Raw genomic sequence first — 25,387 nt, 5'->3', positions numbered from 1 at the left:
TTGATCTATCACAAGCGATCTCTCCTCCAACACGCCGCCATGGCAGCTGCAGCCTGCCCGCAGCGCGTTCCATAACATCCATCAGCTCAGCATACATGAGAGGATTCAGGATTTATTTATTTTCTCATTTTCACCGCTCTCACAAGCCATCCCTAAGAGCACTTGCTGCTGGGCCTCATCAGCCTCAGGATCGTCTGAGAGGGAAACCCATGAACCCAACGCTCTATTTATATTTACATATAAACCGCTCTGTCTTGGCACGAGCGGGACCCGCACCACCAGTCCCAGATGCTGGACTCTACTCCCTCGAGAAGAGAGCCAGAGGAGAATGGAGCGTTCTCAAGGGAAACCGCTCACAATTCGCACAGGCAGGTCCCTCAAGAACTGACTGTGCAGGCTCTTCTCCCAGGCAGTAAATGCACGGCTCGTGTATGTGTCCTCCGGTGTCAAATATCTAGGACACAGGTCAGCACACCTCTGAAAACACTTGATTTTCTCTGTGCATTAAATAATGAATTTGTATCACCTTAATTCGAAGCGCTTCAGACAGAACAGTCCCTGAAGACAAAAAGATGAATGTCATGTTTGCAAGGCGCCCTTATATACTTAATGGTCGCACATTGATGACATCATGGGCTGTCGCCGGTCAATAGGATTGCCGTGATTCGGTAGTAATTTCAGACACCTGTCACGCTGAGGCGTTCCCCCAAAGCGTTCTAGGACGCAGTGCGAGTTCCCTTTTGAAAGGGGACATAATTTTTTTAATGGAAAACTGCAGAGTGACCTGTTATATACAGGGGGCCTGTAACTATAAATCATTAGAAAAGTCTACACTTTTCTACACTGCAGAAAAACTTATGGATTTGTAATGGTTTACTTTGGTGGGCTGTCAGGGCCATCAGGGCCTTCTCTGCTAGCCCTGTCAAAATCAAAAATATATAATTTTTATAATTAAATTAAATTAATGTGTGTCTGAACATGTCTAAATGGAATTACTGTCAATTTCAGTACGTTACAATTATATTTCCTTAAAGAATGTGGTTATTTTTTGTGAGGCTGAGCTGTATTTTCCATATGTCATCATCAAAACGCATCACAGCTCCGGGGACCAGCCCTAGTAAAATAGCTAGCCTTCTGCTGAAGCTGCCATTTTCCATTGGATCATAATTTTGACTGACGTGTGTCATCGGCCAATCAGATTTTGATGTGTAGTGATAAAACGCCCCAGAGGCCCAGCGATGTGTCGGCGCTACCCCCCGCTAATGTCATCAGCCGTTTGAACTTTTCGCGGGTTGTGAGCCATCTATGTGAAGTGAGCTATGGCCGCTGAGGACGACGGGCTGCGCTTCGTATGAATCCTGGGCTGCGTTCAGCCCAGACAAAATGTTGAAAAACTTTTTTAAACGGAAACGGTGCTGCGTTGAACACCCTGTTCTGATGACGCAAGAAAGTGTTGCAACTATGGCAGCTGAGAAGGCCATTCTTTGTGTTGAGGAATTTTCGGAGCCTGATGAAATCGATATAAATACGTGTTTAATACTGCAAAATACAATAATACATGCAATCACTGCCCTTGCCATCCAGAATAAAAGAGAACATTCCCATCCCATTTAATTAACTTTTTTATCTCCTTGTAATCAATTCTAATTTAAATAATTTTATTTCTAGTTCTTTATTTTTTAATACCTTGTGTTTTCTCTCATTTTTATGTAAAGCACTTAATTTCCATTATGTATGAAATTTGGTATATAAATAAACTTGCCTTGCAATGAAGCTAAAAATATAAACAACTACATCATCATGTTAAGCTATATTTTACTATAAAACTCTTATGACAATCATGTCTTCTAATATCTTCAATTGTTGCGTACCCTGAGCTACAGCAGACACATGTAAACAACTTTACTTGGACCCATTGTGCAACCTCTCTCTTTAATACCGCATGGTTTATATACACGTTGCTGCTGATTGGGCTGACATTTTTGACACACCCACCAAATTTAAAGGGTTAGTTCACCCAAAAATGAAAATTCTGTCATTAATTACTCACCCTTATGTCGTTCGACACCCGTAAGACCTCCGTTCATATTCGGAACACAAATGAAGATATTTTTGTTGAAAGCTGATGGCTGAGAAAGGCTTCAGATAGGCCTCCCTTGGTATTCAGTACATTTACACTCTCAAGACTGATAAAAGGCACTTAAAACGTTGTTACAATGTCCATCTCACCACAGTGACTCTACAATAATCTTACGATGCGACGACAATAGTTTTTGTGCGCAAAAAAAATCTAAATAACACCTTTATCCAACTTGTTATTGCCTTCCGTGTGTGCCTCCACGACGCATGCGCGAGAATATGACGTAGCGCCGGGGTTCGGGAATCCATGAAATGCACACTTTAGTCCCATTTTGAGAACTACGCCGAGACCTAAAGCACGATCAATGTAGAATCCAACAGCTTCCTCTGATTGTAAACAAATCGCTTCTGGGTCATCTGTCCGAATGCCGGATCTGCGTCATATTCTCGCGCATGCGTCGTGGAGGCATACACGGAAGGCAATAACAAGTTGGATAAAGGTGTTATTTTGATTTTTTTTTGCGCACAAAAACTATTGTCGTCGCATTGTAAGATTATTGTAGAGTCACTGTGGTGAGATGGCCTTTGTAACGACGTTTTAAGTGCCTTTTATCGGTCTTGGGAGTGTAAATGTACTGAATGCCAATGGAGGCCTATCTGAAGCCTTTCTCAGCCATCAGCTTTCAACAAAAATATCTTCATTTGTGTTCCGAATATGAACGGAGGTCTTACGGGTGTCGAACGACATAAGGGTGAGTAATTAATGACAGAATTTTCATTTTTGGGTGAACTAACCCTTTAAGAATAAATAACAATATAATAATATTACTTCTATTTTACAGAAAACTGCAGGGTTACCTGTTAACATGCAGGCAGCCTTTGACTAAAAATTACTAGAAATGTCTAAGGATTTATTATAAAATATTATATTATTATTATTACTATATATATATATATATATATATATATATATATATATATATATATATATATATATATATATATATATATATATATATATATATATATATATTCTTATGTGCATTTTTTTATATGTATTACAGACTGTGATTTTTAAAAAATTCATAGGTGTTGATTTAAAAAAAAAAAATCAAAAATTTTTTTTTTGGGAGAGTCAAAAGTGCCCGTAGTTGCAGAAATACCTGTATAGTGTGATCAGTAAAGTCTTAGCTTGACGATCAGACTGCATTGTGAGCATTTACATGGCTTTACATTGTGATTTTGTCCTGGCGCCTTCCCAGGAGAACCTACCTGTAGATTGTAATCATCTATCAGGGAGTGATCCAGAAAGTCCCTGGCAGGAACCCAACTTCTCTCCTCCGGACCGTAACCTTCCCAATCCACCAAGTACTAGAATCCTCGTCCCTTCCGCCTGGCATCTAGAATACGACGAACCGAATAAGCTGGTTCCCCATCTATAAGACGCGGCGGGGGAGAAACCAGGACCGGCGGATTAATATGAGAATGAATAACGGGTTTGATTTTGGACACATGGAAGACGGGATGAATTCTCCTGTATGCAGGAGGGAATTTGAGGTGAACTGCCACCGGACTAATGATCTTAGTGACAGGAAACAGGCCAATTAATTTAGGTGCTAGTTTATTCTCGTGCTAGTTTATTCTAGTCTGTTCTCCCCCCCTCACTGGACCCACTGCAGTTTGCATACCGCAAAAACCGCTCCACCGATGATGCCATTTCATCAACAATTCACACTGCTCTCTCCCACCTGGAAAAGAGGAACACATATGTGAGAATGCTGTTTGTAGACTACAGCTCAGCATTCAACACCATTGTGCCCTCCATACTTGACATGAAACTCCGGGCTCTCGGCTTAAACAGCCTGTTATGCAGCTGGATCCTGGACTTCCTGTCAAACAGACGCCAGGTGGTCAGAATGGGCAGTAACATCTCCTCACCACTGACTCTCAACACTGGAGCCCCTCAGGGCTGTGTTCTCAGCCCACTCCTGTACTCTTTGTACACACATGACTGTGTGGCAACCCACAGCTCCAACACCATCATCAAGTTTGCTGACGATACGACGGTGGTAGGTCTCATCACTGACAATGATGAAACGGCCTACAGAGAGGAGGTGCACACTCTGACACGGTGGTGTCAGGAGCACAACCTCTCCCTCAACGTCAGCAAGACCAAGGAGCTGGTGGTCGACTTCAGGAGGAATGAGAGAGAACACCGCCCCATCACCATCGATGGAGCACCGGTGGAGAGAGTCAGCAGCTTCAAGTTCCTCGGTGTCCACATCACAGAGGAACTCTCATGGTCCGTCCACTCCGAGGCCGTTGTGAAGAAGGCTCATCAGCGCCTTTTCTTCCTGCGACGGCTGAGGAGGTTTGGAATGAGCCGCCACATCCTCACACGGTTCTACAGCAGCACCATAGAGAGCCTGCTGACTGGCTGCATCACCACCTGGTACGGCAACAGTACCGCCCGCAGCCGCAAAGCCCTGCAAAGGGTAGTGCGCACGGCCAGCTGCATCATCGGAGGTGAGCTTCCCTCCCTCCAGGACATTTACGCCAGGCGGTGTGTGAAGAGAGCTCAGAGGATCATCAGAGACTCTAGCCACCCGAGCCATGGGCTGCTCTCACTGCTGCCATCAGGCAGACGGTACCGCAGCATCAGAACACGCACCAGCCGACTCCAGAACAGCTTCTTCCCACAAGCAATTAGACTCCTGAACTCTTGACCCATCAGGATCATAACACACACCGGACAGAATATCACTCAGCACAACCCACTGTCGATACACACACATTATATACACATTTATATAATTTATTATTTATCATTTATCATATAGCACCTATTGTACATTGGATCTCTACTGTGAATAATAATGGATACTGTACATTGTATATTATTATTACTATTATAGCTAATGTATACTGTTTAATGTATGTTTAGTGTATATTGTTTAAAGTATATGTATATTGTAAGTATGTGTATATTGGTTAAAGCTGTGAGAACTACACTCACATTGTGTAAATTATTTATTGTAGTGTTTACTGTGCTGTGAGTAATTGTGGGCGCATCAGATGTGTAATCTGATGCTGCTTTAAATGTTGTACATGTCATGACTGCTATGTTGCTCGGAACTGCACCAAGAATTTCACCTGCTGTTGCACTTGTGTACATGGCTGTGTGACAAATAAAGTGATTTGATTTGATTTTTTTTTTTGATTACAAAAAGAATCTCACACACGAGCCATACGGGGCCACCAGAATCATTGCTTGACCAAAAACCTGGTACGAGAAACTCCTGGATGACAAGCCACATTGGAAACATGACCCCACCGAATAATGTCTGACTGCAATCCCTCCGGCACAAATAATCGACTCGGTGGACCTCCGAGAGAAGGCGTTACCCCATCTAAGGCCATGCGGACCCTCGACTCGATCTCCCATGTGAGTGAAGAGATAACCAGACTCTCAGGTAAAATACACTAGGGAGTGGACGGGTGCTCGGAAAGATCAAAAATACGAGATAACGCGTTGGGTTTGATGTTCTTAGAACCTGGACGATAAGAAAGAGAAAAATCAAAACGGCCGAAAAAAAGAGCCCACCAAGCCTGCCTGGAGTTCAAACGTTTGGCGGATCTGATGTATTCCAGATTCTTATGATCAGTCCAGACCATAAAAGGCACCCCCGACCCTTCTAACCAATGACGCCATTCCTCCAATGCCAGTTTTACTGCCAACAACTCTCTGTTACCAATGTCATAGTTACGTTCGGCAGTCGTTAGGCGATGAGAAAAGAACGCGCACGGGTGCATCTTATAGGTGCGCTGGGAGAGCACTGCACCTACCCTCACCTCTGACGCGTCAACCTCCACCACAAACTGATGTGAAGGATCAGGGGCTACAAGGATGGGAGCTGAAACAAAGCGGCTCTTGAGGTTAGAAAATGCAGTTTCAGCTACATTAGACCACCTGAACGTCGTTCTGGTGGAGGTTAAGGCGGTCAAAGGAGTGGCTAGTTGACTGAAATTGCGAATAAAACGCAGATAAAAATTTGTGAATCCCAAAAACCTCTGCAGGGCCTTACGGGAATCTGGGATTGGCCAATCTACCACAGCCTTAACCTTGTCAGGATCCATGCGCACCCCCTCAGACGACACAATGCACCCCAGGAATGGAACTGACTGTGCATGAAACGTGCACTTCTCCGCCTTGACAAAAAGCCCATTCTGAAGCAGCCTTTGGAGCACTCGTCTGACGTACTGAACATGTTCCTGGAGAGAAGAGGAAAATATCAATATGTTGTCCAGGTAGACATATATGATCGACCATGTCTCTCAACACGTCATTAACGAGTGCTTGGAAAATGGCAGGGGAGTTGGACAGGCCGAAAGGCATGATCAAGTATTCAAAGTGCCCCCTGGGGGTGTTAAATGCCGTTTTCCACTCATCCCACTCCCTTATGCGAACCAAATGATAAGCGTTGTGCAGATCTAATTTCATGAACAGAGCAATTTTCCCTGCAACCGCTCAAAGGCTGAAGACATCAGCGGCAAAGGATAAGTATTCTTTACTGTGATGATGTTCAGCCTTCGGTAGTCAATACATGGTCACAGGGAGCCATCCTTCTTACCCACAAAAAAAAATCTGCCGCCGGCAGGAGACGAGGAAGAACGAATGAGCCCAGCTGCCAAAGAATCAGAAATATATTTCTCCATGACCTCCCTCTCCGGGTTAGAAAGTGAGTATAACCTGCCTTTAGGCGGAGAAGTTCCTGGCAATAACTCTATAGCACAGTCATAGGGACGATGCGGAGGAAGAGAAGCAGCCCGGGACTTACAGAACACCCTCCTCAGGTTGAGATATTCCTCTGGCACGTTAGACAGGTTCACCGACTCCTCCTGTAACACAGAACATGAGACAGACGAACAAGCAGACACTAAACAATCAGAGTGACAATCTCTGCTCCACTCTGACACTGTTCTTTGTCCCCAATCGATCCTGGGCTTGTGATTAGTGAGCCAAGGATGAACCAACACGACTGGCACGAGAGGGGACCTGGAAATAAAAAAAACAAGTCTGTTCGGTGTGGTTACCAGCAGTTATGAGGGTGAGCATACCCGTGGTGGGGGTGATGTCGGGTAAACTCTGTCCACCAAGCGCGTGCACTGAAATAGTCCGTTTGAGGGGAACTTTTGGAATGTTAAGTCGTTTGGCCCAAAAAAAGGCCCAAAAAAAATCCAACAGGTTACCCTCTGCTCCCGAGTCAATCAGTGCCTGACAGCAGTGGAATCCCGCTGCCCATTGCAGTCTTACCGAGAGGAGAGTGGCTGATGAGGATTCGCCCTTAGACAGTAACCCCTTCCCTACTGTCGGGCTTGGTATTTTACTGGGCACTCCCTGAGGCAATGTCCAGACCCTCCACAGTACAGACACAGTCCCCTCTCACGCCGATGTTGTCTCTCCTCCCGGGAAAGCCGGGCCCAACCCACCTGCATGGGCTCATGATCGACAGGGTGACTGACCGCCCTACCCCCGTTTCCGCTGGGAAATCCCCGGAACTCCAAACTCGTGACTGGACGTGAATGATCCCTCCGTCGTTGTAAACGAGCGTCCACTCGTAGTGCTAACTCGATCAAACCGTCAAGCTTGTCCGGTAACTCCAGAGTATGAATCTCCTCTTGTATGTGGTCAGCCAGCCCATGCAGGTACACGTCCCACTGTGCCTCCTCGTTCCAGCTACACTTCGCTGCCAAAGTGCGGAATTTGATGACTTAATCCAAATCCGGCCTCCCTTCCTGACACAGATCAGCTAGGTGACGGGCCGCCTCACGTCCCGCCACTGCCCGGTCGAATACTTGCTTCATCTCCATGGAGAGTGTAGCGAACAAGGTACAACAGGGATGGCGGTTCTCCCACACAGCTGTCCCCCACAGTGCCGCACGTCCAGATAGTAGCGTCATGACCAAGGCCACTTTCGATGCCTCTGACGCAAATGTCACAGGTTGCAACGAGAAAAATATGTCACACTTCGTAAGAAATGCACGACAGAGATTAGGCTCACCAGAATATCTCTCCGGTGTCGGTATCCTTGGCTCATGTTGACCAGTCGCGGGAGTAAGTTGGGGAGGTACAAGCGGTGTGGGTGGCGCAGTGGGTGCCGATAGATGTTGTACCTGGGTAGTGAGCTCGGACACCTGCTTCACCAAAGCCTGTACCGCCTGAGCTGTGGTGAGTGCTTGCTCGTCCTGCTGGTCCATCCTGAGAGCGCTCCTTGTAAGATAATCCTGCAGATTTGTTGCTCTCGCTGGATCCATGATGGTCAGTTCGTTCTGTCATGATATGCTGCAGGAAAAAACAGAAGATCCAGTAGCGAGTGCAAAAGAATGTTTATTAACAGATACTCAGTAACACAGTTCGTGCACAGGCTGATGCAAAGGTAACCGCGGGCAGGCTCAGTGAAGCAGGGACCGTAATGGGCATAGAAGGTCAGGCAGAAACGGGAACATCCACTGGAAACTCAGAACTCCTGGAAACACCCTCCTGGAAGACGGAGAACAGAGGACAGAGACCAACCCGGACAGTGTCTGTAACGAACTGACAAACAGGACACACAAACACACACGTTACATAGAGCGCTAACGAGGAACAGCAGATGCTAATAATGATCAGCGCTCAACTCAACCACGCCTCACAACAAACACACAAGGGCGAGTCAGTGAACCCATGAACCGTGACAGATTTGCTTGTACAGTGAGAGTTGGTATTTAAGAAAAACCTTGCTGAAATCGCACTGTGCTTAAAACAGCATTTCACATGTGCTTCTGTGTAAATGTAATCGCAATATCATACCGATATTTTTTCGTAGCATGTGTGACATATACTGAATGTTGCACTGTACAGCCTGACATGGTAAAAAAAGTTTACAGGACAGGACAAAAAAAATATAGATATATTTTAAAAAATTAGTTAGCCTTAATAAAATTAGTTAGCCTTAATAAAAATCAATACCTGGAACATGAAGTGACAGTAGTTGAAGGAACACCCTCATATAGTAGAGATATGGCACATATCATGATTGTGTTGACTGTTGATATTCATGTTCATGTTTGGCCATGACTTCATTGCAGGTATGTGCTCGAGGATTCTTCCTAAGTGAACAGGAAACCTGTCTCCCCTGTAACTGTAAAGGCCATGCTGATAGCTGTGAGGATATCACTGGGATATGCATTGTAAGTATTAGTTTCAAAACTCTTTAAATTATAATTTTTTAAAATTATTTAATACAAGTGCTCTAACAAAAACACAAGCTAAACAGAAATTGAAATGTGGTAGGGGTGTAACTAACTTTGTTTTTTTTGCTGAAATGTACCTCACTTCTTTTCTGCACCCTGTGTTTCAGGAATGTCAGGATCACACTGTTGGAGATTTCTGTGAGTACTGTGAAGATGGATTTTTACCTGTGTTTCTTCCCGATGGCACCTTCATGTGTAGACCATGTGCCTGCCCGCTATCACTGGAGTCTAACAAGTAAGTCCAGACTTGAGCTCAGACATTTACCTAATTCACAAGTTCACACTAGCATCAAATTAAAAAGAGTAAAGATTATGCATATTTGGTGTGCTGTCCAGAGGAGGGCTCCGGACTCGAATTTTGGCCCGAACCCCCTGTGATAGAGATAGTCTAGAACTAGACTGTATTGTTTTATGGATTGTGTTGACGTTTAAGGGTAATAAGGGTTTATTAAATCAAAGTGGAGGGATGCTAAAGTAAAGTAAATCTGCTGTATATATACACACCTCTTATCGTTGATTAAATTGATTAGCTTAATGTGTTCCACTCGTGTTTAATTAGGTTTAATTATCTGAACGTACTCCACTTGTGTTTAATTAGGTTTAATTATCTGAACATGCTCCTCTCGAAATTTGTTAATAAAACATCACATCATGCCGACACAAACCATAACAGCAACATTGAAAAAAAAATCAAGATATCTTGAGTATATATTTATCCTGTTAAAAGTTTAATATTACATGCAGCAACAAAGTTGTCTTCATTACTAGTAGTTAATTTGTGCGATTACGTCATGTTTATATTTTTGGCATGAACACATCAATGGCCTGGATTTCATAATGTAAAATGGTTCTTTTTATTTGGTTTGGAAATTTGGTTTCCATTGTTTCTGTTTTCACTTCAGCTCTGTTCTAATTCTCTGATATTGTCGTAAAGTTTTTGTGTTAAGCTGTACTGTGTGGATTTGATGTGGATATTTAATCGATATATCATTTAGTGTCATCTGAATACTCAAAATTGATCAGGAGAATGCACGTTTTAAACAGCCTATTGTAAACATAAGTTAATCACCGTTCTTAAAGGGATAGTTCACCCAAAAATGAAAATTCTGTCATCATTTACTCACCCTCATGTTGTTCCAAACCTGTATTAGTTTCTTTGTTCTGCTGAACACAAAAAAAGATATTTAGAAGAATGTTTGTAACCAAGCAGATAGAGCAACCATTGACTACCATAGTATCCCCCCCCCCTTATGGTAGTCAATAGTTGCACCCCCGCGGCCTTGCCTCAATCCATCCACCTGGATGTGTGTGAGCGAGCGAGCGGCCGCTCGTCTCAACATCAAGCGGCTGGCTCCACAGAGCGCCACCGACCAGGAGAGGGATATTTATGACGGGAAAGTACTGGGAGCTCCCCCCGGCCCGAGGAAACAACTCTTTCCCATTCTTCCAGCATGCGCTAAGCACATTAGGCACTACTGGAGCGACCAGGTCGACTTTAAACTTGGTCTCGCGGGTCTGGAGGTTAAAGATATGGCGGCTCTCGGCATGGGTGAACTGCTTGCCATTGAGCCCTCGATCGCCAGGCACCTCAACCAAGTCCAGGGAGGGCTGCTCGCCCCCCCTAAGCCGGTCCTTCCAAACAAGATGGACCTTTTTTTGCCTCGGTGCACCAGGCCACGTATAAATCCTCGGCCTTGGCTATTAGAGCCCTGAATGTCTCCTCCCTCCTCTCCGCCTACCAGGCGGAAATTCTGGACAACCTGGGCCAACAGCTGGACAAGGGATCTCCCTCGCCTGCACTATGTAAGGAGATCATTACGGTTAACAAACTCGTTCTTCGTAATGCTCGTCAGGTCGTCCAAGCCTGCGGGCGCTCCATGGCGCTTTCCGTGATAGGAGAGCGCTCGCTCTGGCTCAACCTGTGGGGCCTCCCGGATAGCGAAAAAAGGCGCATCGCCGGGTTCTCTTTGGCCCCGCCGTCGCACTGATGCAACAACGGTGCGACAACAAGTTGTGTCTTCCTGCGCATTTTCCTAATCCCTCGGCCCCGGGGCATAGCTTTCATTAAAGCAAGAAAAGGCCCCGCAACAAGCCCCCGCCACAGCAGAGCAACCCACCCTCTGCTAAGCCCTGGAGGAAACCTTCTCCCGCCGCTGTGGGAAAGCCCTACCCCCACCGACCCCAAACGCAAGCGGCCGGCCTGATGTTTGGCCAATGGGGGCTTGGGGTCCACGTTCTCGAGCGACAAGCTCTTTGGACTCTCTTCCTGCCCCAGAACCCCTGTCCAAAAGACGGAGGTTCTCTTCTGGAGGGTGCCCCCCTCCCGTAGCTGCTCAGCCCATGTGTTTAGTGGACGATGTGTGTTCCCCCCGTTTAGGGGGTCTGTTGTGAGGAAAAGTCACCACACCGCACACACTGTGTTCCCCTCACCCTGTTAATAAAGGCTTCGGCCCCAGTGTTTTCCAAAAAACAAAACACAAAAAAACACAAAAAACACATTTAATCAAACGAATCAAATGAATTTGTTTCAGAGCGATACCCTCTCTCTGCAGGGAAAGCTCTTTTCTCTTCAAAGAGTGGACACCTCTCTGAACCCACACATGCCATCCCTAGTTTCCCCACTAGAGGGCGTCATTGCATCACAAATAAGACAGCTGGGCATGCACGAAGGTAGCACGGTTCGGGTAGGCACGCTAGTGAGCCGCGTGCCAGCTTGGCGAACTGCAGCGCCACCCGAATGGGTAATGCGCACAATATCGCACGGTTATCGTCTGCAGTTTGCTATGAAACCCCCACATTTCAGCAGCGTTCGCTTTTCTCACTCAGAGGAAGGCACGGCCCACGTTCTGAAGGAGGAAATCTCCTCTCTTCTGAGCAAAGGTGCAATTCAGGTGGTACCCCCCAATATGATAAACCAGGGTTTTTATTCTCGTTATTTCCTGGTTCCAAAGAAGGATGTTCCCTCCATCCTTTTCTTGACCTCAGGGTGTTGAACAAACATTTGAGGAAATACAATTTCAGAATGTTAACTCATGGTTCGCTCGCCCGCACCATACAACGTAACGACTGGTTCACATCGGTCGATCTGAAAGATGCTTTTTTCCACATAAGCATTTATCCACCACACAGGAAGTTTCTTCGTTTCGCCTGTCAAGGTGTTTGTTACGAATTCACGGTCCTGCCCTTTGGGTAAGCCCCCTCACCTTTTGTCTGTGCATGGAAGCGGGCTTGACTCCCCTGAGAATGTCTGGTCTACGGATCAGACGTGCCGTGTGCTCGCGCACCTGCCGTGTGCTCGCGCACATCACTTCTCTGGGCTTCAGGGTGAATGTGAACAAAAGCAATTTTACACCCAGCCAGAATGTGATCTTCCTGGGCATGGAGCTGAACTCACTCTCCAAGCAAGCGCGTCTCTCACAGGAGCGTGTTCTCTCTCTGATGAACTGTCTGTCGCAGTTCAGAGAGTGGGCGAGGGTTCAATATCGCACATGTCTCAGGCTACAGTGTCTTATGGCTTCATCTATCCAGGTTTTGCCACTAGGACTCCTGAGAATGAGGGCATTCATGAAATGGGTTTTGTCACTACATTTCAGCAACGTTACACAATCTTTGCCCTTCTGTGACAGTGACGTGCACCTGCGCTGCAGCTCTGTGGCACTGGAAGAGCATGGACTTTTACGCACAGGGCGCCCCTCTGGGGACGGTTATGTTGCGGAAAGTTGTGACGACGGATGCGTCCTTGACAGGCTGGGGTGCCACCCAAGAGGGCAGAACTCTGAACGGTTTGTGGCCGAGCAAACTATGTTCAGAGCACATAAATTATTTAGAGCTTCTGACCCTTTGGAAGGCTCTGAATAATTTTCTGCTTCGTCTGCAGGGACAGCATTTGCTCGTACGCTGCGACAATACCACGGCAGTGGCTTATATCAACCGTCAAGGCGGCGTGCCCTCGTCGAAGCTTCATGCCCTGGCTTACAAGCTTTTGGTATGGAGCAGGCAATTTTTCCTGTCGTTACACGCGACTCATGTTCCAGGGATTCTGAACAGAGGCGTGGATTTTCTATCGAGGGGGAACCCACTCTTCGGAGATTGGCGTCTCCATCCTCAGATAGTAAACATGATATGGATGAAATTCGGACAGGCGTCCGTAGATCTATTCGCCTCGTGTGAAAACAGCCATTGTCCTATGTTCTTCTCGCTAAAGGACTTGGATGCGCCCCTCTGCCCAGAGTGCTGCTGTATGCCTTTCCTCCCCTGTGCCTGATAATTCCCACACTGGCCAGGGTGAGAGAGGGGTGCCTGTCTCTCATTCTGATAGCACCCATGTGGCCCAAAGCACCATGGCTGGTGGAGATAATCCCTCTGTTACATGCCCAGCCGTGGCGCCTCCCCCTCCGCACAGACCTATTGTCTCAAGCGAACAGGAGATTTATCACCCACACCCGGACAGGATCGCTCTCTGGGCCTGGCCCGTGAGAGGACGAACCTGCATGCGTTAGGGCTTCCCCCACACGTGGTGGCTACTATACAGAATGCCTGGGCCGTTTCTACACAGTGCTTATATGGCTGTAAGTGGCAAGTGTTCGATGAGTGGTGTGATGGGTGGGGTTTCACTTAATATCAGTGCTCAGTTTCTGATATTTTGTGTTTCCTCCAAGACCTTATGGATAAGGGCAGGTCTTTTTCCACCATTAACCCTCTCGAGTCGGCGGTCGCGCCAGCGCAATCTGCTCTCTTTTTTTCTTATCAGTGCCAAAGAGACTCAAATAACTCAAGTTTTTTATCATTCAGGCAAGTGTTATACATCATTATAATATGTTAAGTTTCTATTTTTTTGTGTTCGGTCACAATAAAAACAAAATGTTTTGCTTTTTGCAAAATAAAGAAAACATACATGATGCGCAATCTGCAGCCTCTTTGTCAAAGACGTTCATTCAGATAGTCTTCAGAAAGGGAACTCAGCTTGTCTCACAAACATGAGACATATGTCTAAAGAAACGTTGAAATGTCAGGTTTTGAACAATGTAAACCAAATCGAAAACAAATATGCTGTGTTTATGTAATCTGGTTGGAAAGTGATCACTTCATTATCCGCTAATGCAACCATGCCCACGGAGCACACGCTCTTTCAGATTTAAATACTGACGATGCACTGTGACGTTACTTCAGCTACATCGTTTTGAGACGCATTGAGCAGTAACCCTGGATTTATTCTCCTCATGAAAAGCTGTTCATTTCTAAGAGCAAAGGATTCAGCGCTGATTGTAATGTTGGCTTTATTCTGTTAGCATCTGTGATTATTAAACGCAAAAAGACCGTTTAAATATGAATCCTGCTGCAACATAAAATGTCATACACGCAAGACTGTTTAGACAAGATTTATTTGGCCTGTTTTGGACAGATTATAACGTGTTTATTGTAAAAGAGCCTAGTGTCATTTCAATAAAGCTTTTACTCGAAAATGTCTGCTCAGATGCTATAAATATAGTACCAGTCAAACATATTTTGCTTCATATTGATGTTTAAATATTATAGCCTAATGTTATTTTTTTATTTAATATCAAAGTTTTTTTTATCGAGTTAATATTGAGTTTTGTTTTGTAGAAAGTAAAAAAAATTGTTTTTGTGGAAAGTGAATAGCTTCGTTCATGATAGGTTAAATTTTCGTTTTGTATAAATTGTATTTTAATTTTAATTATTTATTATTAAATTTTTTAGCATGAGACTACTTTCAAAAACATTAAAAAAATTATTCTTAGTAATTTTTGTCTTGTTTCTAGTCTAAATATTTAAACATTCTTAAATCAAGATGCATTAACTAGATAAGTACAATTTTCAACTAAATAAGAAGAGCATTTTTTTGCAGTGCAGTCAAATCTTTTGATCAATTAAAATATAATATGCCTTTGTTGACTACATTCTAAATAAATTATTCTGGAGTTTTGTTTTGTAGAAAGTGACTTTTTTTGTTTTGTAGAAAGTTAATTGCTTTCTTTACAGTGAATTTCGTTTTGTATAAATTGTATCTTAATTTTAATTATTTATTGTTTAATTTTTTAGCATGAGACTACTTTCAAAAACAAAAAAAAGAACAAAAAAAGTAGAAAAAATGCCCTTAGTAATTTTTGTCTTGTTTCTAGTCTAAATATTGAAACATTCTAAAATCAAGATGCATTTACTTGATAAGTACAATATATAATATATAATATTTGTCCCTGGTCTGTTGCTCTCAGTCACATACCTGAAGCTCATTCATTATGCAGGTCATTATGCTGGCTATTATGTTATTTTGTCATCTCAGGTGTGATTCCAGCATTATTCATTAGCTATCACGTCTCCTCGCATACTGGCTTTGTGAAGAAAAACTGTCTTACAAATTTTAAATCAGTGTATTGTTTTACGTGAATGTGTAGGCTCAATGATTCTCACATCAGTTTAAAGCAAAAACTCTAGGCAAATACACCCATTAGTCAAAAGTCTTGTGGACACATATCTACTGTGTGTTTTGAGGCCTTAATTTAAATATATATATATATATATATTTTGTTGTCAAAAACCATGCATAAACATTTTTCGCTCAAAAATACAAGCATGTGCATACATGTTGCCCACATATTATGGTAGCCCAGTTTGTGCTGAATATAGTGTAATTATACTTTTGCCATTAATGTGTTTATAAGCAACTGAAAAAAAACACAAATGTCAGAGCATGTCAAAACTTCTAAAGGGCCCCGAAACAGCTCAGACTCCTAGGGGTTAAAAGAAATAAACCTTTGAAATATATCAGTCTGTATGTAATGAATGAATATAATATAGAAGTTTCACTTTTTTAATGGAATTAGTGAAATAAATCAACTTTTTGATGATATTCTAATTATATGACCAGCACCTGTATTAGGTAGTAACTAAAACTCACAGCTTCACTATTAGAGAGACGCTGCCAGATATAATTAATTCACACGCAATCATGCTCTCTCTCTCTCTCTCTCTCTCTCTCTCTCTCTCTCTCTCTCTCTCTCTCTCTCTCTCTCTCTCTCTCTCTCTCTCTCTCTCTCTCTCTCTCTCTCTCTCTCTCAAAAAATAAATAAATAAATAAATAAAAGAGCTGTTAAGTAGGAGTAATAGCCTGTGGGCAGTGCTGTCAAATATGCCATAGCTGTGCACAAGAAAACTCGCGTTTCCCTCTCAGCTCGAGGTTCAGGCTTATTTGTCCAGTAGTGACGTCATCAGCGACTAGTCGACGTCGACTCTACTTTGATCACATAAATGTCGACTTGAGAAAATCTGAAGTCGTTCAACCCCTAGTAGGAACATAGCTGAGGATCTCACGTGGAGCACAAACACGTCAGCAGCAGTCAAAAAAGCACAAAGGGACTTTATTTCTTGGTGATTCTCTGAAAGAACCACATTACAAGAGCAGCGTCCTTCTAGTGTCCTTCTATCGCTGTTCCATTGAGAGCGTACTAACTTACTGTATCTCCACCTTGTATGCCAGCAGCTCAGAGGCAGATAAGTGAGAAATGCACCACTCTGATTGGGATTCTTATATGTCAACCTACAGGTTAACAACACATTTTGTATATATCAGGTTGTCTATTTAGTATACTTTTACACTCCACTTTATTCTGTTCTGTTTACGCTTTGTTGCACTTACCTCTCTTTTATTGTGTGCTATATCATGCAGTACTTACGGCGCAATATTTCTGTGCAATATTAGACTATTCGCCTGGCTGTACTGGTTTTGTGTGTATTGTGTTGTATTGTTTTTGGCATATGTTTTAGCTGCACTAAATATATGTGACTGCACTGGGATGATTGCTCTAATTTCGCTGTACCTTTTATAGTGACAATAAAGAATCTTGAATCCTGGTTATGCAAAGTGGCCATCTGATATTAGAAACAGTCAAAAGTATCAGTGAACGAAACCTTAGCTAATATCACATCAGATATTGAAGTACCTGTTGATAAAAAGATGCATTCTTTGAGCATACCCTAAATGACAAATTATCTGCATGGTATTTTGCATACATTACATACTTCTAATGGAGAAATAAATGAAGGGGTGAGAGGTTAACATTTCCAAAAGAAAAAAACAAATCCCCCAAAACCCTAACCCACCCTAGTGTGTAGTAGGACATTGTTCAAGACGCCATCTTGGCCCTCTACCAGCTAGATGTCTGGTGTTTCAACTTGGTCCGGTACCCGGCCGAAGTGAGGCGGGCACTACAGGACCTTCAAATGAACACACTATGTGTAAACATTCATGGGTGGTTTGCCAACCGCCATAAAACATCAAAAGAAGAAGAACATTCATGGGTTATCAAATGTGGCAATTTTCCCTCTACATGAGTGGAGCGCGCATGCAGAATTAATCTGGCTGATCGACTGATCGACTGATCATAGTCCATTCAGAGAGTGTATTTTTATATCTTTTGCTTCTCATCCTAAAAACCCAGAGCGTGGAACTGGAACTTGTTGTGATGCAAGCTCGCAGAGGGGTGAGGAGATTACACCCCCCCACGCTTTCCTTTGGTGTCACCGTGGGAACTTGTTCCGCTGGTTCTGTAAGCTCTCTCACCGTTCGAGCCCCTGGAGTCTATCACTGTTAAGGAGCTATCTCTCTTAACTGTCTTGCTTTTTGCCCTTGCTTCAGCTAAGCACATAGGGGATTTACATACGTTCTCTGGCTTTGGACCCGGTGATTGCAGCGTCACGGCTGATTTATACTTCTGTGTCGGACCTACGCCGCATCCTCTACGGCTCAAGTTACGCGTTGGTTTTCATTTATTCTTCTGCATTGTTGTCCGCGTCAATGTGCAATTCCACATGCAGACCGCTAGTTGGCAGTGTCCACGGGCATGTTGATGGTAACCCACAGTATCAAGGCAAAAGCCGAAGAAGAAGCAGCTTGTTTACATTGTCGGAGTATCAGCAGCCGTCATGGCGTCAGATAGCGGCTTTTCTTGCAGCTTGAGTTGTTGTATGTAATACAAATTAAGCATCTCTAGTTTATTAGTAGAGTTACATCAGAGGCGATCTGGCGCTGGAATGAGTTTCTGAAATCATGCAGAGTGCTCGTGGCGCTGTTTTCAGTAGAGTTCTGATTCCGATTCTAGTATCGGAAATATCACCGATACCAAAACAAATTCTAGCATTGGTATCGGCGAGTACTTGAACCCATGTACCGATCCGATACCATTTTCTTAAACAAGACCTAGTTATTATGACCGCGAACTTTGCCTAACTGCGGCACGGTTCTTCCTCGCTGCTCAGAATGCATTGCAAACACAGGAAGTTGTGCTGTGTTGCCACAAGCAACCCCTGACCTGTTTAGAGCAGCGAAGAAGAAATGTTAACAGTATGTCCGCTCTTTAGTGAAGTTTTAGTAACTAATTTCGGGAGGAGCACGTCCAGATAATTAAACCTATCTAAACAATGGAGCACGCCAGATAATGTAACCTAATCAAACCCAAGTGGAGCACGTCCAGATAATTAAAACCTTATTAAACACGAGTGGAGCATACTAAACTAATCAATTCAATCAACAACAGGAGGAGTTTATATACAGCTGACTCACCTTCCTTTCGTTGACAGTTTCTTAGTATCCCTCCATCACCCCATCTCCTCACTTTGATTGAATAAAAACCTATTAGACGTCAACTCAATCTATAATGTAATACAGTCTAGTTCTAGACCAATCCTATCACAGGGGGATACTCTGGGTTTGGGCCAAAATTCAGAGCCCGGAGCCCTCTCCCGGACAGTACGCCAAATACGCATAATCTTTACTCCATTTAATTTGATGTAAGTGTGAACTCGTGAAGCAGTATTTCGTCTCTGTGTGGATGATGGCGGGAGCCCGCGCGCACACACACGCACACGTGACACTCGCTCGCTGTCAAGCGGCAACCTCCTTTATTAAGGGATAAGTCTGGTGGCTTTTTTAATTATATGATGTCATTGCGTTGTCTTGACGCCAGCCAATCGCTGCATTGCTGATCGTGGTTTCGAGTATCGATGCATCTGCCCTCTTCAGGGAGTACAAGAACCCGCAGTAATCTTAGATAACTTAATCCAGATATTTTAATCCAATCTGCAAATTCGTTTGAAGAACCAAATTAGCCAGAGATCAGTTATCACGATTAAAAGATCTGGGATCTGTCAAATCATCTCAGATTTATTAAGCGAGGTACGAAGAACGGACTCCAGCTTGCTATTCTGATCTGTCCATGGAGTGGTAACGCTCAGCCAGGATCAGCCTGCACAGAAGGTCCAGGATGATGGTGAATGAGACAGGGGAAGCAACGGGCAAGTGAGGCGGGGAGAAAGGAGGGAGACTGCAGTGGGGAAGCTGAAGGTGGTGGAAGGTGAACACCAACCAGCAGCCAGGGAAACTGGGAGACTGGAGAGATAATAATAATAATAATAATAATAATAATAATAATAATAATAATAATAATAATAATAATAATAACAACAAGACAAAACTGATCTGAAGACAAAAAATATAAATAAATAAATAAAAAATATAAACAAATAAACTAAATAAACAGAAAAGGCCAAGAACCAATGAAGGAAAAGGAAAAAGTAATAACTGGATAAAACGTCTCGGGTCATGACTATAACCCTTGTTCCCTGAGAAAGGGAACGAGAACTGCGTCAATGACCCTTTGGGGATAGTCCCTTAGCGTAGCGCGTTTGAAGCATGAATAAAATCAGTCACCGATCCTGATTGGTGCTGTGTCATGACGTAGTATGTGACGGCAAGCCCGGAAGCTACAAATGGACGCTGGCCCATAGTATAGACAGCCTTTTTTTGATGAAGCAGGTGCTCCCACGTGATGAGGTGTGGCGGCGAGACGCAGTTCTCGTTCCCTTTCTCAGGGAACAAGGGTTATAGTCATAACCCGAGATGTTCCCTTTCGAGGGAACTCGAACTGCGTCAACAACACTTTGGGGAACGAATACCCACTAGCCCACACCGAACCACGCCTGTCCTAGTGTGAAGCTGGATACCAGGCACAACTAGGACGCGAGCACCCTGGTGTTAGGCGTTGCAGGGAGATCCAGACTATAAAACCTGATGAAGGTGTGAGGGGTGGCCCACCCTGCCGCCTCGCAAATCTCCTGGAACGAGGCACCAGAAAGGAGGGCCACAGAGGAGGCCACGCCCCTCGTGGAGTGAGCCCTCACGGCTATGGGTGAAGGCAAACTGCGCACCCGATAAGCCATGGCTATAGCCTGGACAAATCCAATTACGGATTGTCTGCTTGGAAGCAGGCAGCCCATTCTTGGGTGAGCCAAAACACACCAACAGCTGGTCCGATCTCCTCCACTGCACAGACTTCTCCAAACAGATACTCAATGCCCTGACCGGGCAGAGCAGGTGAAGTCTAGCTTCCTTGGCTGTCGCGTGAGGTGGAGGATGGAAAACCTTGGGCACATAGCCTGGCTGGGACTCTGGAACGAGGCAGAGGCCTCATCCTCCGAGCCCCACTGAGGAACCGTACAACCAGATGATGTCTACCCAAAGGTTCATCATCTACTGGCGAGAGGAAAGCCCCAATGGCAGCCACATACACCTTAAGAGTGGACGGGGTTAGACCAGCGGAGAAACGGTCTTGGAGGTCTTGCACAACTTTCTCGTAGGAGGTGCCTTGTAGCTGAGTATGGTCTCAATGACACCCAATGACAAGCCATCCTCTAGGTACCGGGCCCCCTCAAGGGCCAGACCCAGAGGATCCACGGCTCCAGCTGGGGGTGGAAAATTGCAACCCCCTGCCTGAGACAGCAGGTCCCTCCTCAGAGGAGTCTAGCAGTGCCATGATGTCGGAGAACCATACTCTGGTCGGCCACCGAGGTGCTACTAAAAGAAGGCTAATGCCCTCCCGGCGGACCCGCTCCAGAAATCCGGGAGCAGAACGATCGGGGGAAATGCGTACAGACGCAGCCTCGGCCACATCTGAGTCATGGCTTCCAACCCCAGCGGGGCCGGATGCCTGAGGGAAAACCATAGTGGGCAGTGGGACGTCTCTCGAGATGCAAACAGATCAACTTCCACCTAGCCAAACCTCTCGCACATGGCCTACACCACCTCGGGGTGGAGTCGCCACTCCCCGGGCCTCAGCTCCTGCCTCGACAGGACATCTGCTCCCTGGTTCTGGTCCCCTGGGACCACAGGAGGATCTGGTGAGCCAACTTGAACAGAGGGCGCGACCTCAGACCCCCCTGGTGATTCAGATACGATACCACGGACATATTGTCGGATTGTATCAGGACCTAGTGGCCGCGGAGGTCCGGGAAAAAGCTCCTCAGAGCTTTGTAGACCGTCAGCATTTCCAGGCAATTTATATGCCAGGAAGAATGCCGGGTCTCCCACAGACCTCTCGGAAACCGGCCTTCCATGATCGTGCCCCAACCAGTGAGGGAGGCATCTGTTGAAACAACTTTCCTGCAACATGACGCTCCCAACACTGGACCCTGGGACAGGAACCAAGGATTCTTCCATATGACGAGGGAACGAAGGCACCTGCACGTTACCCTGATCATAGGAAATGGATTTCCTCTCAAGGAAAAGCCCCTTGGTCCTCAGCCACCACTGGAGGTGTCTCATATATAGCAGATCGAACGGGATTACGTTGGACGCTGCTGCCATGAGACCCAGCAGTCTCTGGAACAGCTTCACAGTGCGGCTGTGGCCTAGCTCCCCCGCCGAGACTTCTGCCCGTATGGACTCGACACACGCGTCCTCCTGTTGGAGGGCGTCAACATGCTCTTTTTCATGTTCAGTCTCTGCCCGAAGCACCTTATATGAGACAGGACGACATCTCGATGCCGTATCGCTATCTCTCGCGACTGGGCTAATATCAGCCAGTCGTCGAAGTAATTCAGCACATGGATGCCCTGAAGCCTGATTGACACCAGTGCTGCATCCATGCACTTGGTAAAGGTGCGAGGGGAGAGAGCTAGGCCAAAGGGAAGAACCTGATACTGGTACGCTTCACCCCCGAAAGCGAACCTCAGGAGCTTCCTGTGGGCAGGAAGGATGGAGATGTGGAAATATGCGTCCTTTAGATCTATCGTAACGAATCAGTCCTTGGACTGGATCTGACTCACGATGGCTGGGATAGTGAGCATCTTGAACCTGAATCCCCTCAGAGACCGGTTCAAGTACCTCAGATCTATTAAGGGATGCAACCCCCCATCCTTTTTGGGAACAATGAAGTAGCGGCTGTAAAAGCCTGACTCCCTGTCTGGCGGAGGGACACGCTCTATGGCCTCCCTCACCAGCAGGGAGCGAACTTCCTGTTCCATAACCTGCCGCTGGGCTGGGGACACCACAGTCCAGACCACACCGTTGAACCTTGGAATACTGGAATACCGGTGGAATACTGAACTGCAGTCCGTAACCCTTTACCCACGGTACGCAGGGCCCAAGCAGATATATTCAGAAGGCATGACCATGCACAGAGATATTCTACTAGGGGAACCAGCCTCTCGAGGCGATCTCGATCGCTCCTCCCTGGGAGAGGGGGTTGGAGATGAATATCCAGACAAGTGAAACACGCTTTGGATGACAGGCTGATCTAAAATATCCTACTCCTCAAAGTCAGATAATATTTCATTTTAATTCCTCAGAATTAATTGCAGCCATAAACACCCAATCGGTGAAACATGGTCTGAATGGTAGGCTGAAGAAAAACATCTAACTCCTCAAAGTCAGATCATATTCCATTTAATTCCTCAAAATTAAATGCAGCCATAATCACCACACGTTACTGTTTTAATAAATATTTATACGGTCTCGTAACCTCAGCAACGTGATTCGAGCTGTTATAATACAATTGGCTTTCATCCCTCGAGAAGAAAGTCAACAGGTGTGAGGCTGAAACACCCGAAAGGCACACGGCTGTACGCGTCAAGATATTTCCCAATGAAAACAGCCAGCACCCTCAGGAGCTGACTGCATGCCTCGCACCCAACAGTATCACATGCATTCTCACCATATCGCGTGTGTCACTTTATTAGCAGACCCGTAACCTACGTGCTGCCTCGGCAACACAAGATTGAATCTTGCATTAAAGGGTCATGAAACTTCCTGTTTTAGCAGCCGTGAGTTCTCACCACAGTTTTGAAAAATGCTATAAAAGTGGGCGTGGTTAAGCTGCGGAGTGGAGGGGGATGAGGGGAGACTGACTGACAACAACACAGCAACGGCTTCTGATACAGTGTATTATTTCACTCTCAGTAAAAGCATTATTGCACAAATAAATGCACAGCCATTCGCATGTTCTCTGTATAGAAAATATATACGAACACGCTGTTGCATCATTGATTGCTTTTGAGACTTATTTTGCAGTGTTTTATGAGCTGCTTGTTCGGTTAATGGGCCGTAAAGAGAGGTTACACTTACATTGTGGATGAATCGCATTTGTGTGAAGACTCAGGATCTGCTAAAGAGAACTTATGCGATGCAGAAGCTAATACAAAGCAAAAATAATTTCGTTTTTGATCCATTAATGCATCTCTCACTTACGATCTCACTTGCGAATGCGATCTCACTCTTTGGAGCGCATGTCAATAAACGCGTGCTGCTGTGTTAAGCGAGTCGTCTTCTCATAGGATAAGGACACGCAGACTTGTGAATAATTAAGCAAGGTGTCTTCTCATAGGATAAGGACAAGCAGTCTCATGAATAATTAAGTGAGGCCTCTTCTCATAGGATAAGGACACGCAGACTCATGAATAATTATGAGACATCGATGAGTCATTGCTGTACTATAGTACGACAAAGCGTCACATTCTGTGACGTTGATACAAAGATGAATTTAAACCCGGAAGTTGATTATATTGCAACATTTTTTTAAATTAACCAGGGCTTAAAAACTTAAAAAAATATCAATCGGTTCACTCAGAGCAGAATCGATATATAAGCGTTTCCGTTTTTCCGTTCCACATTAAACATTACTGTTCTGAAAACGGTTTGATTAGAAAAAATACCGGTTAATAACGTTATTTTAATTTAACCTATACTTTAAACAAATATGTATAAATAAAGACTTTCACTCAAAAGTAAGAAAACACGTGATACTTACACTTGAAAAATTTTTTCCTAACATTGTTAAAACCACAACAGAAATCCCTGCATTAATTACAAAGCATAAACAGCTGGAAAAATATTGACCTGTTTTAATGGACCGTTAGACAAACGAAAGTGGCCCTCTTATGCCTAATTCTTTTCAGAAGAGTGATAACATTCTTTGTACATAACTTTTTTTTCCAACACAACTTGTTTTAAAAATTAAATGAATAAAAAATAAATAAACTGGATAACCATTGCTCTTTTAATGCACCGTCAACTGCTAATTTCAAAGCAAACACTGCACAACACTGCATCACATAATCAAATTCAGTCGGCTAATAAAGCTTGATCATTTAATGCAATATAACATTGTAAAACTACAACAAAATGTATACAATTTTATACAAAGCATCAACAGTCCATATCGAAAACATTGACCTGTCCTGTATTGGCTACCTGAAAGACTAGAAAAATGTGTGATAGTTGCTAGTTCTTGAATAGGCTTAAACGGAATCCATAAACTAGCCTAAATCAGTCTTTTTGAGCTTAAAGTCCGTACTACTCGTTTAAACGTACGAAAAGAATGTCATCCAATACCTGGATGACCTGAGGCATGAAAATACCTGAGGCATGGAAATGTGCACTCTACAATGACTTGCGTTACCGGTAGATTCATAGATGACTGCTGTGCGGGCATTTCACTCACGCTTGATCCGTCAACGTCACGACACGGGACCAGCCACGGAGCTCGCCAGCCTCGCCGGCCTCATTGAACATGGCCAGCCATGAGCGTAAAATCGTAAGTGGCAGCTTCTCACATTCGCTCCCTCGAGAGCCGCCTGAGCGTGCTGCACGCCCAGACAATAGGGCTTGGGCATCGTGACCAGTGGTTAAATTGGCTTTTGTAGGGAGGGGGAGCCCTTATTTACGGTG

The 25,387-nt window shown here is 44.7% G+C and overlaps 1 protein-coding gene across 2 annotated transcripts in view; it reads left to right on the top strand.

The window, feature by feature from the left end:
* Positions 1–25,387, top strand: part of lama4 (laminin, alpha 4) — a 186,382-nt gene that overhangs the window by 31,388 nt on the left and 129,607 nt on the right. The window contains exons 1-3 of one of the 2 annotated variants that reach the window (XM_079831492.1): positions 5,388–5,524; positions 9,208–9,309; positions 9,480–9,607. In XM_079831492.1, the coding sequence (XP_079687618.1) occupies positions 5,420–5,524; positions 9,208–9,309; positions 9,480–9,607 (335 nt within the window). In that variant the 5' untranslated portion in view covers positions 5,388–5,419. Of the gene's footprint in view, positions 1–5,387; positions 5,525–9,207; positions 9,310–9,479; positions 9,608–25,387 lie in introns of those variants that run through there. The other variant, XM_079831493.1, reaches the window with a different exon arrangement.

The sequence above is a fragment of the Gobio gobio genome (assembly GCF_949357685.1).
Source record: "Gobio gobio genome assembly, chromosome: 12".
NCBI classification, from domain to species: Eukaryota; Metazoa; Chordata; class Actinopteri; order Cypriniformes; family Gobionidae; genus Gobio; species Gobio gobio.
This window is presented reverse-complemented; position numbering and strand designations above follow the sequence as displayed.